The 17608-nt window shown below is 42.5% G+C and overlaps 1 protein-coding gene across 1 annotated transcript in view; it reads left to right on the forward strand.

Annotated features, from left to right (window-relative positions):
* ENOX1 (ecto-NOX disulfide-thiol exchanger 1) overlaps positions 1–17608 on the forward strand; it is a 331173-nt gene that overhangs the window by 159186 nt on the left and 154379 nt on the right. The window contains exon 7 of the mRNA XM_004376606.2: positions 4305–4517. Within this exon, the coding sequence (XP_004376663.1) occupies positions 4305–4517 (213 nt within the window). The remainder of the gene's footprint in view (positions 1–4304; positions 4518–17608) is intronic.

The following is a 17608-nucleotide window of genomic DNA, read 5'->3' on the forward strand; positions in this document are numbered from 1 at the left end:
GGACCAATTGATGCATCTTAGATGGCCGCTTGCAAGCTTTTAAGACCCCAGACGCCACTCACCAAAGTAGGATGCAGAACATTTTCTTAATAAGTTTTGTTATGCCAGTTGACCTAGATGTCCCCTGAGAGTATGGTCCCCAGACCCCTACCCCTGCTATTCTGTCCCTCAAAGTGTTTGATTGTATTCAGGAAACTTCTTAGCTTTGGTTTAGTCCAGATGTGCTGACTTCCCCTGTAGTGTGTGCTGTGTGACAACACTCTTGAACAAGGAATTAAACTGTTCATCATCAGTTGTGATGTTTCCCAACTTTTAATCATCGAATTTGTAGCTTTCCAGTACTAATCACTGCAAATCTATTAGAAGTAGAGTATCATAAAATATAAACTACAAAAATAAGAACTCAAAAGAGTCAGCAAAAGATTGAAATGTGTTCTGAAAATTTGATTTTCATGTTAGTTCTTCAATACCTGGAGACAGATCTATAAAGCAACAATTACTGGAGAAGTGATGAATGCTTTGATAGCAGTCTGTGTGGAGAATTGTGGAAACATAGCAAGGGACACCTAATTCAGCCTGGGGTTGCAAAACAGCTTCCTTTAGGAAATGGCAGTTAGCTGAATCTTGAAGGAAGAGTAACACTTAGCCAGGTGGACTGAGTGTGAGGTCACCTTAGGGTTAAGTGCACACTTTATGCAAAAGCAGGGAGGCGTGGCCGTAGTATGGAACAAAGAGGAGTATGACAGAGGAACAGAGGACAGGTTGATGGGAAGCATACAAACCAGCAAGGAAGCCAGCTCACAGACAATTACAGCAACCCAGGCATGGTGTCAGGAGGACCCTGTTTAGAAAACATTGGACATTTTTTAATGAGCAAATGGTCCATATTCGTTCCACAATATACCGAGTCCCCCAACCCTTACTGTGGAAAAGCACATCTGCACACTACGCTCTCTAAGTGGCACCCATGTTCGGAGTTATGCCAAAGCATGTGCATAGAAACCATTTGGAATTTTTATAAGTGCGTCTGTGATGTGATTTTTATGAGTAGAGTTAATTTCTTTCCACATGAATAGCTCTAATAATGCTGCAATCTAAATCCTGTTTTAATTAGTTTATATTGTTTTCTGTTTTCTCAGTGATCTTTCCACTGAATATGAAATTGAATTTACAGTTGGGTGTTGAAAATGACCCATCCCAGTATGCGCAGGTAGCCATCCAGAGAGAGGTACTGCTTAGTCTTAATTAATATAAATTGAAGTCACTTCTTACATGGCAACAAATAGTGACTAGAGTTACCAACCATGCCTTAACTAATGTTTTTTTAATTTAATTGGAATGTCAGTCCATCAATCATACGTAGGCCTGCCAGTTTCAGAAAGTTCAGAAATGAAGATGCAATTAGGAGTTTTCGAAACTGCGTCCTTCTTTTAAGCTAGTGAAATTCTGCCTACTAGTACAGGTTAAAATGCTGGAAAATCTCTTGTCTAATTACTTTTTAAATAGTGTATTTTCAATTGCTTAATCCTAAAGGCGTTTCCTCTTTCTGAAATCTGTCAATTAACTATAATCTGCCAGTGAATTTGTACTCTGGCTTTAACGGTGAAGATCAATAAAATTTGGTTTTCAGATCATTCAAGCAAATTTAAAACCAGTTGCCATGGAGCTGATTGCAACTCATGGCAAACCCACGTGTGTCAGAGGAGAACTGAGCTCCATAGGGTTTCCAGTGGCTGATTTCTCACGAGTAGATCGCCAGGCCTTTCTTCCGTGGCACCTCTGGGTGGACTCAAACCTCCACCCTTTAGGTGAGCAGGGAGCATGTTAACTGTTTGTGCCACCCAGGGACTCCTGAGCGAATATACATTTTTAAAATGCAAGAGTGTTCTTCATGACAGTACATGAGTAGATTTATGACCAGTGACCGCAAGCGAGAGAAGGAAAAACTTACCAGTATGCAAGGTAAAGGAGGAGGAACAGTGTCTTTCTTCTCCTTGTAAGCGTGATAACTGAAATGCTGAGGATTTTTCTCTCCGTGTGTCACATAGAAAGTCACAGCAAAGGGGAAAAATGGTACACAAAGTCAGTGTTTTGTGTTGCTGTTATTTTTTTAAGAGGGGAAAAAAAAAGGTTTCTTATAAGTGTTAGGTTTATTTCTGCTGTCTCTTTAGATGTCCATTCTCCTAACTTATATTGGCAGGGAGAGAGATAGCGAGTGTGAGCGAGGCAGAATTTATTCTGACTTAACCGTCGCAGTGGGCCTCTCACAAACATAATGCTAAATTATGAGCCTCTCCATGGACTGAACATAATGTTAAGCTGTGTGATGGATTTTATCTCATACAAGCCGCTTTGGTCCATGAAATGAGATGAGAAACCACTACAGCTGGAGTTCACTGAGGGTTGGACTTCCACTGGAATTCCGGAGTTAACAAAATTGTATGAGGCAGCTATGATAAGCTTGTGGGCTGAGATTTTTAAGGAAACTTGAGTCTTTCATTCGCAGGATGTTCTGTGGGCGTTTCCGAGCCAGTTATCTGCCCTGATTAAAGAGTGAGGGTAGAGAGGGCGCGTTTGCAGAAGAAGGCTTTGATCCACAAGCCCAGACTGTCAGTGCCGCAGTGGGAGGGGGCCTGGAATCGCGGCTGAGCAACAGCACATCACTGATAGCTGCTTCCTGTCCTGGAGAAGGTAGCACACACTCCACCCGGCATTCAGCCAGGCCAAGTGCTTCCTTCACTCAGCGCTCATACCTCCCGGGCAAGCAGCAAGCCACCCTGTGGAAGCTGTGCCTCATCCAGGGGGAGACCTCTGGGAAGAAAGGTACTGAAGATATTTGTACGACACTTTATAAAATTGACAGAGCACTCTGCAAGTAGAAGGTTTTGTATAATGTGTAAAATACTAATAAGTAGTTGATTGGAAAACATGCAGTGAGTAAATAAAGTAAAATTCCTTCACCAAACATGAATTATCCTCCGTTTATCTAGGTGTATATGTGTAAAATATGTATGTGTGTGTGTGTAGTGTGTATATACGCATACATACACACGTATACGCGTACATATTTATATAAAAGGTACATAAAGATGTCTCTGGTGTTTCCCCCCATGGAGGGGACAGTGTCTGGCACATAGTACGCACTCAATACTTGTCGAATGAATGAGTAGGAACCTGAATCTTCCAGTCTAATTTTGCTCCTCATTTTTAGAATGCAGTCTACATAGTTTACTTGAAAAATATAGGATACTGTTCTGAAATCACTTTTGCAAGGAGTCGGAAAATACAAATGAAAGGCTTCTTTCTCCCTTCAGGTTTGCCTGGAAAATGTGCAGTGAGCCTCAAGCAGTAGGATCAATTAATGTTGTAATAACTGACATACAACTTACCATTCTAACTGACTTAATCACCTTCACACTTGCTTTTTCTCCACCTCCAATCCATACAGCACAGGTCTGTTCCAGTAGCCGTGCTCAAACCAGCAAGTCTGTTTTTTTCTTAGAAACAGGCTTTATCACTTATTTACAGGTGGAATCTCATCCTCCACTCCCATCCCTCCCTCCTACCCCAGCCCACCCTGCGACACACACACATACTTCCACCCAGGTACAAAGGGGTTGTCTATTAGCCTTACGAAGTCAACACTGACCACTCCGGGAAACATGTCCTCTTTTGTTGAAAACAAGGAAATATCCTATTTTTCAGCCTAATCAAATATGTTATATTAAACCTAAAATAAAATTAGTTTTGAACTGCAGTCAAGCAAGAGTTGACTTATTCCTACTATCTGCCTTGGGAACAATATCTTATAGTATAAGCAGTTTTAAAGTAATCGTTGTCTACATTTTAACACTAACTCGTCTGATTCTATAAATCAGAAAAATGGTATCACTGTATAATACTTCTGATAGAGGAATAAAGAAATGAAATAGAGGGCAGATAGATTAACAACAGTTTCTCACATTCGTCTTAGTGAAGAGAAAGCAGGGTTTGGTAGTAGAAGAATGAGGCTGTACCTTATTACTAAGAATAACCAGAGCAAACCTTCCAAAATGAAGTTCAGTGAGGTGGTAGATGAGAAGGGTGAACCACCGTTTGCTTCTTGGTTGGTTCAATGATACCACACAATTAGATGAGAAAAGAGAAGCTAAGTGATAGAATAGCTAGTCTCAGGAAAGCTCATTTGTCAGGTTTTGAAATGGTAACCTGTTAGGATGGACCACACTCTCTCTTTTGAAAGGAACCAGGGTGAAGTGTCTTTCTTGCCTTGGCATGATTTCTACCTCGTGGTTTTACATTTCCAGATGATAGCAAGTTTTCTGAGGCTATCACAGTGCTGCTTTCCTGGATTGAACGAGGGGAAGTGAACCGGCGTTCCGCAAACCAGTTCTATTCCATGGTGCAGTCGGCCAACAGCCATGTCCGCAGGCTGATGAATGAAAAAGCCACCCATGAGCAAGAGATGGAGGAAGCCAAGGAGACTTTTAAAAATGCCTTAACCGGGATCCTCACCCAATGTAAGTAGAGCTTTGCGGGCCATCTCTTTTGTTGTGATTTTGCCTATTCTTTTTTTTTTTTTTTTTAATTCATGTTATGTTTTTCATTTGGGGGTAAGTAGTTCAATAATTTCCCATTTTACTCCACATTGAATGGCAAACCTCATAACCTATCTCATGTTCTGTGGCAACTTGGAGGAACTCGGACCCTGCCCTGAGAGCTTACTTCTCAAGGTGAGCAATGTTTCTGTAGCTTTTCCTCAGCACACTGGGCCTGGCCACCAGGGCAGGGCAGCCAGATGTGCCCACACCTGCTGGACCCACAGTTCATGGCACACCTGCGGCATGGCCATTCCTCCCCTGCAGGCCATCCCCACAGACCATGTCCTCCTAGTGCTGACAGGAGGGAGCAGACCCTGAGCACACGGTCTGGTCCCTGGCTCTTTTTAGGAAGAAGGGGCGGGCCGTCAGAAAACTCTTCCTCCTCAGGAGCCTTTGTTTGAGGTGAGCTTTAGCTAGAAACACGGAAAACTCAGGAGTAGATGTTTTTTCTGCCTTTTTTTTTTTTTTTTTTGTCCTTTCCTCATTTGGAAAGCAAATTGCCTTCCTACTTAATGCTGGTGATTTTTCATGTCAAGATCCTAAATTGATGAAGGGGTATAAATGGGGCTTTCTCTTAGAACAATAGTCAGGGTAATTACCCCAGGGCTCTATTCAAAAAAAGGGTGTCTGATTTGTTTTTTTTTTTAAACAGGCATTAGCACTGTGTCTGTAGTTAACGTCACGGCAGTATAATACATCACAGCCGCCTGTGTCCTCTTACTTTGTAAAACCCACCAAATGACACTGAGACAATGACACACAATTCAGCCTGAGAATAAGTGTGATTTTCAATGAGACAGTGCCAAAATGCCTGTCAGCCTTTTTAATCAGTGTAAAATATAAGGGATAACGTATCTGTTAGGATGGGATGGAAAAGGGGGATGAAAGACCAGGATCTTAAATGCTTTATATGACTTTGTTGCCAAAAGACAGTTTTTGCAGCAGCTGAGAGAGTATCATACATGAAATTTACCAACAAACTTTGGTAAGTGACCAAATATCCCGGATGAAATCAATCTGGAAACCTGTCTTTATAGAAAAGGAATAGGAATAGGAAGCCAGAGCTGCTCTATCCCATACAGACCAATATCAGACTCGCCAGCCTGGAGGAACAGCACTTAATCCAACTCTGTGTGTCTAGCAATTCTAAAGTTAGGGCTCCTAGGGATGGAATGTTGTTGTTGTGTGCCCTCTCGAGTTGATTCTGATTCATACTGATTCCTGTATGACAGAGTAGAACTGCCCCATAGGGTTTCCTAGGTTGTAATCTTTACGGAAGCAGATCACCAGGTCATTGTCACGCAGAGCAGCTGGTGGGTTCGAACCACTGACCTTCCAGTTAGCAGCCAAGCGCTTAACTACTCTGCTACCAGGAATGGGATAAAGAAAACTAATATTGACACCACCTTTTAAAGGAGGGAAGAACAGATTAGTGGGTAGAAGGAAGATAAGAATGGATTGGTAGGTGGAGAGAAAGGAGAGAGCAAGACAGAACAATCCTAAAAATACAGTTTCTGCAAAGTTATGGCAAGAAGCCATATCCCTGAACAGTAAGATGATAACTGTATATTTACCTTTTGCTTGCTAACATCGATTCTAAATAAATTCTCATTCTCGTGTAGCTTAGAGTCCCAGCTGGCTCAGAAGACTCAACCCTTGACTCTAACAAGACAGAAGGGTAGCCATGGGTTAGGGGGAAATTAAGGTGTGTGTTTGTTTTGTTTTGTTTTTGCAATGTCTAATGAAAGAGCCACCTATTGAAGTGAGGCCTTTATGATGTGACTGGAAGAACGCAAAGTGCCTACCTGACCTTATCAGGTGTGAGTAAGCCCAGGTTTAAAACCACTGAGAGATAGACAAAAAAGACTAGCATGTGGGGATTAAAATATCAGCTTTTTATCACTGATAAAAGCTGAACTGGAAAATAAGATTTAGATGTGCAGCAGTAATGGCCTTGCTAATGCTGAACGCCAGGGTTAAACTTGAGGATCTAGCCCCAGGCAGCACTGAAGTCCAGGGGCCTCTTCCTGTGGATCGTGCACCTGTGCCACCTCCCACGAGGAGGAGCAGACAGAACGAGTGCTGTTCCTTGGCAGGTTGGCTCCAGGAGCAGACGAGAAGGCCTTGGGCTAGCTCACTCCTCCGGAGAAAGAGTGAATTAAGGGGTGAAGTAGGACCAGGAATATTGGAAGGAAATGCCTTCTCATGAAAACCACAGGAGTGGAGACTACCACAATAGATACCTGTTAGGCACCTCAGCCTTAACATATCAAAAACTGAATCCTTGCTTTTAACCGTCGAACCTGTTTCCCTTCTGGTTTTTCTTTCATATTTTAATAAATTCTCAGTTCAAAATCCTGTGAGTAATTTTTACACCTTCCATCGCCCACCACCAAATCTCACATCTCAGCCATCAGGAGGTCCCATTGTTTCTACCTTCAAAAATGCATCCCCTGTTTGACTCACTTTTCTTCATTTTAAACACTACCACTCTCAAGTCCAGGCCTTCTGAACTACTACAGTAGTCAGGTTTGTCAGTTAGATGCTCTGTCATCAGTGAGTAACAGAAAACCCTACCAAACAGTACCTTCTTAAAAATTGAATTTGTCTTTTTTATACACTGTAAAATCCAGATAGAGGTGTCAGAGCCAAGGTTGGAGGATGCTGTTAGCTTTCCCTAGATGGTTGTCTAAGGTGGATGCTGCTGCTCCTGCCATTGCATCCTTTTTTCCCAGGCTAGAATAACTAAGAAGGAGAGGATGAGTTTGTACCTTTACAGCAAGAAAGCAAAATATACCCCAAAATCCCAAACAGACTTCCATTCAGGTCTCACTGGGAAAAGTCATTGCAGTTGGCCATGCCTAGCTATAAGGAAACTAGGAAATATTGCTCCCTAGAATAAAATCGAAATTCTCATAATAAGGAAGAAGGGAGAATGGCAACGGGGAGGCATTTTGCAGTTTCTGCCATACATAGTCCTTCCCTTTCCACTTTTATTCCAGGTCCATCTATTTATCACACATCATGCAGATTAATCTTATCCAAATATAAATCTGATCACATCTCCCCCACTTAAATCCCTTGAGTAGACTTCATTTTGCATAAATTAATATTCACTCTCCATGTCCAAATGGGAGTCCCTGGCTGGTACAGATGGTTAAAGCACTTGGCTCCTAACCAGAAGGTTCAAGGTTCAGGTCCACCAGAGGCACCTCAGAAGGAGGCCTGGTGATATACTTCCAAAAAATCAGCCATTGAAAGCCCTGTGGAGCACAGTTCTACTGTGACACACATGGGGTCTCCGTGAGTCAGAGTGGACTCAGCAGCAGCTGGTCACTGGAAACGCCCCAGTTTATAAGCTCTCTGTACCTGCCTCTTCAACCTTGATTTTCCCTTCACTCACTATGCATCATCACCACTGACCTTCTTGCTGAGCCCACCAAAGCTACCTCCCACCTCCAAGTCTTCACACATTCTGTTCCCTCTACCTGGAATGCGCTCCCTCCTACTCTTTGCATGCTTGAATCCTCGTCCTTTATGTCTTGGCTGAAAAGCCACCCCCTCAGAGAGGCCTTTCTGATCCACCCTCTTGTACTAGGTTTGCTGTCACTGCACCTTATTACATCCTTCATTTCACTTACCAAAATGTGTAATTATTTAATGATTTGTCTATTTTTTATTACCATACTAAGCATTGCAAAGAAAAGGGGGACATGTCTCTTTTAGTCATCAATGTATATCCAACACCTGGAATATAGAAATATGCAACAAATATTTAGTGGATGTTTGAGTGAATGAATGAGATTAAACAGGAAGGCGGGCAGGCAGGAAGCCTGAAACGGTGAGCTCAGAGAATCCCAGTGACCTGGTAGAGGAGTTTGGCCTTGGCGTTAGCACTGTCTGCGGGCGATGGGGTTTCTGCTTGCCTTTGTAATCAAACAAATCAGAGAAAGAGTTCACTAGCTATACTTTTTTATTGGCCATCGCTACACCTTACCAGACACCTGGTAGCAGGCTAGGGGATATTAGGAAAGTTGGAATGAAAGAGTTAACAGAAAGGTTCATGTTAACTTATCCCCATTTGCCAGAGTCAAGACAACCTGTATATTTCCCATCTACCTATTACTGTTTGAAGGACCCCCTTCTCCCCTGTAATTTGATTCTGTGACGTACTTCAATAGCCTGCAGATATCAACAGAGATTGTGAAAATCCCAGCTCATCCTGACAGCCCCACAGTGCTGGCCAAGGGGCACACATACCAGCCATGGAGCTCTGGGGGGCTCAGCATGTGTCCGTCATAGCCAAGACCCTTCTTGACGACTTGAAGATGGGAGACACCGTCAGTGGGAGCCTGAGTTGGAATTAAGCCTTTGAGGTAGAATGGGAAGATTGCATGTCTCACTAAGCAACCTCAGAATTTTTCTTTCTCTCCTATGCGCCTTTACAAAGATGACTGTTCCCCAGATCCTAACATTCGTTGTGAAAATATTAGCAGTAACCTGGCAGTTGGTAGGTATGTGCATATTTCATTCTCTTTTGAATTTGAAATTTATCTCATTTCCTCCCTCAGCTGGAGATATGTTTGCCTGCCTCAACCACATTTTCTGTTTTCCCCAGCCGATAACAGTGTGATTTTGGAGTGGATGCTGTAGGGCTGCTTCTAAAACAGTAACAGCTGAAGTCCGCAGTTATTGACACACTCTCTGCTTTCCCCAAAGCAGAACCAGTCACACATTCATTTATCTGCATTGATATTCCTGGCAGATGCCACAGGGATCACGTTTTGTCTTTCTCACGGAAGATAAAACTAGGATTATTAAGCAGTAAAATTCAGGAATGTCATCTCAGCTTTCTTTCTCCTGGACAGTTGGAATTTTCCTGGTTATTTGGCAGTAGCCCAGCATGCCCCTCCCATGTAAAAGATCCCCACAGTGTCGATGCAGATCTCCACAGCTTTCTAGAGCAGCCCGTTCATTAGAAAGCCCACAGTGTCTGGAAGTCAGTCTAAGGCAGTTGAGAAACAGGGCTATTGACAAACTAGTGTATCTTAGAAAGTAGGGCAGGACTGGTGTCCTGAAGGGAAGGCTCTTAATAGCTTCCAGGGAAGTTCAGGTACAATTTGCAGACCTTTACTGGAGATAGCCATTCGTTTGAATGGGACAGGAGAAGCTTCAGGTGTGAGTCCATTAAGCTAGATTGGATCCAGCTATTTCCTTGTCTGGCTTGTCAGAGTTGTCCTTGCTTTCATAGTGGTTCAAAGAAAAACATCAAGAGCTATTGATAATAACATGAAGATAAAGTCATGATTTATTGCAAGGTTTACATCGAAGTCCAACATTTACCTTCTAGCTTTGATGGTGTTCATTTCTGCCAGCATTTGTTGAAATAGACCAACCTTCTTTCCATCTCTGGTTTCACCCATGATCAGGTATTGAATATAATCAAATAGGCATTGTTTTCATCTAAGCCTCAGCTTAAGTTGTCGAGGGGCAGTAACTAAACCCAGCCAAAGGTTTGGGGAGTCTAGCATCCGTTCACTCTTATCTGGGTGGTTTATTACTTCTGACTGTGGATGCACAATCATCTAAGATATTGATGAGGACGTTGTCCATTGCGATTTGCCTGTGGCTCTCTTTTCCTTTCCAGGCCAGCTGGAGAGTTCTCATTTGCCAGATATAGAAGAAGAAGAATTTCTCAGCACAGAATTCTCTCATTCCTATGTCATCCTTGTCTCTTCTTTATGTCATTTCTTGACCTGTCCATACTGCAGAAACTTTCCAAGGTTTTCCAACTCAGAAGTTTCTGGGCTTTGATCTCCTTTGCTTTTAAAAAAAATTTATACTTCATAGGAATTCCCCATAGGCCTGCCCACTTTCAGTTTTTCAGTTACGAGCAAAGCTTGTCATTTCAAAGCTCAGACAGGAGCTGTTTATAAAGTTCAGGAAGCATGTACCACAGCACTCAATTATTAATATGCATGCCAGGATGATCAGTCATGCATGCCTTCTTATAACACACACAGATCAAATGAAAATTTAAACACTCCATGATATTCCCACTTTGGTACTTCCCCATCATGCTTCCTGGTGAGAGAGAAGGGAGCTAAGTGAGGAAAAGGCAAATTGGAAAACAGAAGGCACTGGAGAAGGGTTTATGAATATTGATTTAAGAATACGTGCCATAAATGAGCATGAAAGAGAAAAAGTAGAAATTGTAGAATATCAGAGCTAGAAGGGACGTGAGAGACCCATTGGGTCAAACCCTCTCATTTTACAAAGGAGGAAACAGGCTCAGTGAGTGCAGATGAAAGGCCATAGTCGTTTAGCAGTTTATGGGTAGATAACCACCCAAGAAAGGAGTCCCTGGGTGATGCAAAGTGTTAAGCACTTGAATATTAGCCAAAAGATTGGTGTTTGAGCCCACCTAGAGATACCTCAGAAGACAGGCTTGGTGATCTGCATTCAAAACGTCATAGCCCTTGAACAGCCTATGGAGCATAATTCTACTCTGCACGCATGAGGTCTCCATGAGTCAGAATCAACTCAACAGCAACTAAAACAACAAAGAACCCAATACACTTGGCTCCCCCTATAGTTTGCTTTCTGTCACTGAGTTTTTTTTATGACAAATGAATAGGATCAGAGGAGGATATTATAACGGTATACCATATTTTTACACAAATAATGTGCGCCTTCTATGTTTGTTTGCCAATCGCTCCCTCAGCGCATGTAAAAAAAAAATGGTATAGTGGCACTTAGGAAATACCTCACGTTATTTGTATAAAAATACAATATTACTAAAGGTGTAAGTTGAAGGAGTCTGGTGGTATCAAACTTGCTATTGGGTTATTGAACGATGCAGGAAGCATCAAAAGAAAATGGAAGGAATGTAGAGTCACTGTACCGAAAAGAATTGGTTGACATTCAGCCAATTCAGGAGGTAGCATATGATCAAGAACTGATGGTACTGAAGGAAAAAGTCCAAGCTGCACTGAAGGCACTGGTGAATACAAGGCTCCAAGAATTGACTACATACCAATTGAGATGTTTCAACAAATGAATGTAGCTCTTGAGGTGCTCGCTCATCTATGCCAAGAAATTTGGAGGACAGCTGCCTGGCCAACCAACTGGAAGAGATCCATATTTGTGCCCATTCCAAAGAAAGGTGGTCAAACAGAATGCAGAAATTAACAAACAGTATCATTAATATCACACGCAAGTAAAATTATGCTGAAAATCACTCAAAAGCAGTTGCAGCAGTACATCAACAGGGGACTGCCAGAAATGCAAGCCAGATTCAGATGAGGACATGAAATGCGGAATCATTGCTGATACCAGATGAATCATGTCTGAAAGCAGAGAATACCAGAAAGATGTTCACCTGTGTTTTATTGACTATGCAAAGGCATTAGACTGTGTGGATCGTAACGAATTATGGATAACATTACAAGAAAGGGAATTCCCGAATACTTAATTGTGCTCATGCAGAACCTATACATAGACCAAAAGGCAGCTGTTCAAACAGAACAAGGGGATACTCTGTGGTTTAAAGTCAAGAAATGTGTGCATCAGGGTTGTATTCTTTGACCGTACTCATTCAATCTGTATGCTGAGCAAATAACCTGAGAAGCTGGACTATATGAAGAAGAATGTGGCATCAGGATTGATGGAAGACTCATTAACAACCTGTGTTATGAAGATGACACAGCTTTGCTTGCTGAAAGTGAAGAGGGTTTGAAGCACTTACTGATGACAAAGACTGCAGCCTTCAGTATGGATTACACCTCAAGATAAAGAAATCAAAAACCTCACAACTGGACCAATAAGCAACATCATGATAAATGGAGAAAATATTGAAATTGTCAAGTTCATTTTACTTGGATCCACGATCAACACCTGTGGAAGCAGCAGTCAAGAAATCAGATGACGTATTGCATTGGGCAAATCTGCTGCAAAAGACCTCTTTCAAGTGTTAAAAAGCAAAGATGTCATTTTGAGGACTAAGGTGCACTTGACTCAAGCCATGATATTTTCAGCCGCCTCCTATGCATGTGAAAGCTAGACAATGAATAAGGAAAACCAAAGAAGAATTGATGCCTTTGAATTATGGTGTTGGCAAAGAATATGGTGTTGGCTAGAAGAACGAACAAAATCTGTCATGGAAGCAGTAGAGCCAGAATGCTCCTTGGAAGCGATGATGGTGGGACTTCATCTCATGTACTTTGGACGTGTTATCAGGAGGGGCCAGTTCCTGGAGAAGGACATCATGCTTGGTAAAGTAGAGGGTCAGAGGAAAAGAGGACAACCCTCAATGAGATGGACTGACACAGTGGCTGAAACGATGGGCTCAAGCAAAACAACGATTATGAGGATGGCACAGGACTGGGCAGTGTTTTGTTCTGTTGTACATAGGGTTACTATGAGTCAGAACCCACTCGACGATACCTAACAACAATCTGGTTAGAAAATGTAATATTTGCCACTAGCACTACCCACTTTCGCACCTCCACGCGTTTGCTTATGCTGTTCCCCTTGCCTGAAATATTTCCCCTCCTCTCCGTGCTAGAATTGAAGCCCCACTTCTATTACACTTTTTCCGTGAAACCTTTTCCATCTGTTACAACTCACAACCGTCTCCCTTTCTCCTAACTCTTCAAAACATGTTAATACTACTGTTTGAACAGCTAATTATTCTCTATTTTATGTACATCAGGGTTTTCCCCCTAGCAAGATTTTAAGCTAAATGGAGACAGAGCTCATTTACTGTTCTCTTTTCCCACCTGCCGCACGACTCCCAGGCCTGGCATAGTTCTTATAAGCACATAGAAGACCTCAGTACAAATATTGGGTGTTGACCAAATATCATAGATGGAAATGAAGGTGGTATTGGAAATTGGGCTTAACCTAATAACTGCAGAACATATTCTAAACATTGCTTTTTTGAGTAAGCCATGATCTCAATTGAGTTTGCTCTAATATGCCTTTCTCCTTAAAGTAGAACACATAGAATGCACTCTAGCTGAGAATCTTACAACAGTAGTATTACAGTGCTGTTACTAGTATTATTTCAACCTGGAGATCGGAAAGGTTGGAACTCTTATGCAACTTTGCTTTACACGCGTGTGGTGGGCAATGGCATCAGCCTCATCTTTAGGTCTTGAAAATAGCAGATAGTAGAGACACTTTGTGATTAGGTGTGAAGAGATCCTGGTTCTAATCCCAGCTAGACCATTGATTAGCCATGTGACTTTGAGAAAGTCATTTAACTTCTTGAGTCTGAGTTTTCTCATCTCTACAGTTAGAGGGTTCGACCAGATAAACCCGTTGTCGAAACACGTCAAGTAGTTGCCAGGACCGAGCCATGATACCAAAAGCTTCTAAGCTGATTGTAAAGGATCAGATATTTCTCCATGCAAATGTTGTGTACTGGCTCTGCTGTGGAGGCTGTCTGCTGGGCTGCACTGTGAATTTTAAGCCACATTGCATCCCTTAGAGTGTGTGCTTGGCGCCCTGCAGGTGCTGAAGACTAGTGAAAATTATGGTCAGAGCAGCCGCGCTGTGCACTGACAGGTCTCCTCTGTCATGTCCTCATCTGTCTTTTTGACTAAAATCGTAAAAGCCTCAGGTGTTTGAATGAATGATTAAATTCATTCCGCAAATATTTATTGGGTCCATATTAAATAGTGCCAGGTCCTGTGCTCAGTGCCGGTGTGAAATGTGAGGGGTCTCTGATCTTGGTGCACAGTGGCCCCCCTTTTAGGCAGATTAGTGTCTTCATCCACATTTCTTTCATCTGGAAAGCTCTTTCTGAAATCATTTACTTCTTAGGAACATCTCAGCTAAACATTTTTTATCTCCACCAAGGGTAATTTGCCTCCTATGTCCCCTGCTGTCGAGAAAGAGTTTTATGAAGTGTTAAAATGTTTTCCCATGTCTGTGGTAGTCATTGCTATAGTTCAGCCACAGAGGAAAGAAGTCCCCATAACTGCCTTAGCAATTCACATTTTCTATTTCTACTCAAAATCATACTTGGATGGCTACATTTGCCAATGTTTTAAATGCTATAAACGTTACTTCCATTAAAAAGAAAAAACTTCTTTGGTCTCAGAGAACAAATGTCTAGAGAAAATAAATTATACAGTAAGATCCAAATCAAGGCTGTACACAGAATTTTCTATTTCACAAGATACCAAAGCAGAGGGTGGAGGGTGCTGGGAGCCTGCCAGCACTGAGGAAAGCCCTGTGTGCTATCTCTTCTTCCAGGCTCGCCAAAAACATGTACACCGAGCCAAGAAATACCACTATGGTATTAGCATTTTAAAGATTTTTTTTTTTTAATGACAGCAAAATGTGACAGAGAAATTAAGAGTCTTACGCTCTAGAACAATAAAGAATTGTAGAAGGCTAGATTTTAAGATTTACCCTAGTAGATGTTGAGGGAGACAAAGCAATTCATCAAAGATATAAAATTTGGAAGTTAAAGGTCAAAACCCTGCTATTTTGATATGAGCCTGTTGCTAGGAACTGGGAAAGATGCCATTGCCAAAATTAGGGAGAGGTGTGGATGTAGGGAAAAGGAGCCCTGTGGTGCAGTGGTTAAAGCACTCAGTTGCTAACCAAAAGTTTGGTGGTTCGAACCCACCAGCCTCTCCATATGAGAAAGATGTGGCAGTTTACTTCTGTAAAGATTACAGCCTTGGGTTTACTTCTGTAAAGATTACAGCCTTGGAACCTCAATGGGGCAGTTCTTCTCTGTCCTACAGGGTCATTATGAGTCAATCGACTCGATGGCAGTGGGTTTTTGGGGAATGTAGGAGAGAGAGTCTACGGGAAGGCATCTCTGAGCTACACTGGAAAGAGCCTACAAAAAATGCCCCCTTTGCACACACAAAACCTTGTTAAAGGACAGTTTCCAACTGGATTTGAGGAAACCTGAAGCGTCTATAGTAAAATTACGGCAGAGATGATGTGTTATTGACTCTGCAAATGAATAAGGAGTAGACCTTTGTCTTCACGTTTAAATAAGGGAAAACCTCGCCCTGGGAGAATCAGGGAAGAGTAGCCACAGGCAGTGAGAGGATTGCTGTCTATGGTGACAAACTGCTGAAACAGGCAGGCACCGTCTGGAGTCCCCGGGTGGTGCAAACAGTTAACACACTCGGCTGCTCTCTGAAAGATTGGAGCTTCAAGGCCACCTGGAGACACCTCAGAAGAAAGGGCTGGCAATCTTCTTCTGAAAAATCAGCCATTGCAAACCCTACAGAGTACAGTTCTACTCTGACACGCCTGGGGTTGCCATGAGGAGGAATTGTCTCGACAGCAACTGATACTGAATAGTAGGATTGGCAAACTCTGACCCTGCTTTTGTAAATAAAGTTTTATTGCAACACAGCTATGTCCATTCACTGACATATTCTATGGCTGCTTTCTCACTATAAGCACAGAGCAGTTGTGTGACCTGCAAGGCCAAAAATATTTACTCTCTGTCTCTTTACAGAAAACGTTTACAAATCACTGTTCTGTAGGATCACAGAGCTAGAAAGAATATCACCCTTGTCTGGCCCCGTCCCCTTTTGCCCTGGGATTCAAGCAGATAGACTTTCTCCAGGTTACACAGCTCGTCAGTGGTGGAGCTAAGGTTTACCAGCACAGACCTCCCAACTCTCCCTCTCTCTCACATGCAGCCCCAAACCCTTGTTCATTTCAGCCCCGAGAACATTCCCTCAGCTCCACCTCCTTAAGTTTCCCTTGCTGAATCATATCATTCAACAACAATGAAAAATAAACAAAAGTAAGACAGAATGAGTTTTAGACTGATGGGAGAGAGTTTGAGTGGTAGACCCATAAAAAGAAATAGGGGCCCATTTTCCAGACACTTTGCTGCTGCTTCACTGTGGTTCAGATTTCTCAGTAAATATATCCAAACCCTGGTGGCATAGTGGTTAAGAGCTGTGGCTGCTAACCAAAAGGTCAGCAGTTCGACTCTACCAGGCACTCCTTGGAAACCCTGTGGGGCAGTTCTGCCCTGTCCTATAGGGTCCCTGTAGGGTTGCTATGAGTCAGAATGGACTCGCTGGCAACTGACCTGGTTTTTTTGGTTTTGGCCCTGCAGTACCACCTCACATGTTCGGCTGCTTTCTGTTGTAACATTCTACTTACCTTCAGGTTTCAGCCCAGAGTTGACTAAGCCTTTCCTGCCTCCCCTGGACAAACGTGTTCTTTCCCGGGTCTGCCTTGGTGCCTCATGCAGTGCTTCAGCTGTCTGTATGGCTGTCTCCCCACGGGACGGCAGGCAGCTCAGGACCAAGCTGCATTTCTGGATCTTTTTACCTCCAGTGATGAGTATAATATTTGGGACGTTATACCCACTGTGCCCATAAGACTCTGGCTCAAAATATAATGGGTGTAAATACATGATTTGAACTTGGGCAGACTTAATTTCTATTACCAACTTTACCACCTGCTAAGTATATGAGCTTGAACAAGTAATTAGACTGCTCTCTGTGAAACTCAGTTTCTTCATCAGTGAAATGGGTATAACAATAGCACCTACCTCAGAAGGTTGTTGGCAAAGTTAAATGAAATAAATCAGTGATTCTCAAACTTGAGGGTGCCTCAGAATCACCTGGAGGGCTAGTTAAAACACAGACTGCTGGGTCCCAGCCCCAGAGTTTCTGATTCAGTAGGTCTGGGGTCTGAGTATTTGCATTTCTAATTCCAAGCGATGCTGATGCTGCCGTTCCAGGAACCACACTTTGAAAACCATGGTTTTAATTCATCAAGCGTAGTGCCTGACACAAGTGCTAAGTAGTTAGAAATAGTATATAACTAGTATATGATCTTCATAGCACCATTAATGTAGTTAGTAGAGACCCTAAAGAAATCAGAGTCACCATTTTGAGAGTCACAAAGGAGAAAAGATACCCAGAAACCAGTCCTCTCCTATTCTTGCTGGATGTACCACCCTTAGCAATGAGTCAACTGCTGAAAAAAGGGCAGGTTTTGATGTG

The sequence above is a fragment of the Trichechus manatus genome, unplaced genomic scaffold (genome assembly GCF_000243295.1).
Source record: "Trichechus manatus latirostris isolate Lorelei unplaced genomic scaffold, TriManLat1.0 scaffold00044, whole genome shotgun sequence".
NCBI lineage: Eukaryota > Metazoa > Chordata > Mammalia > Sirenia > Trichechidae > Trichechus > Trichechus manatus.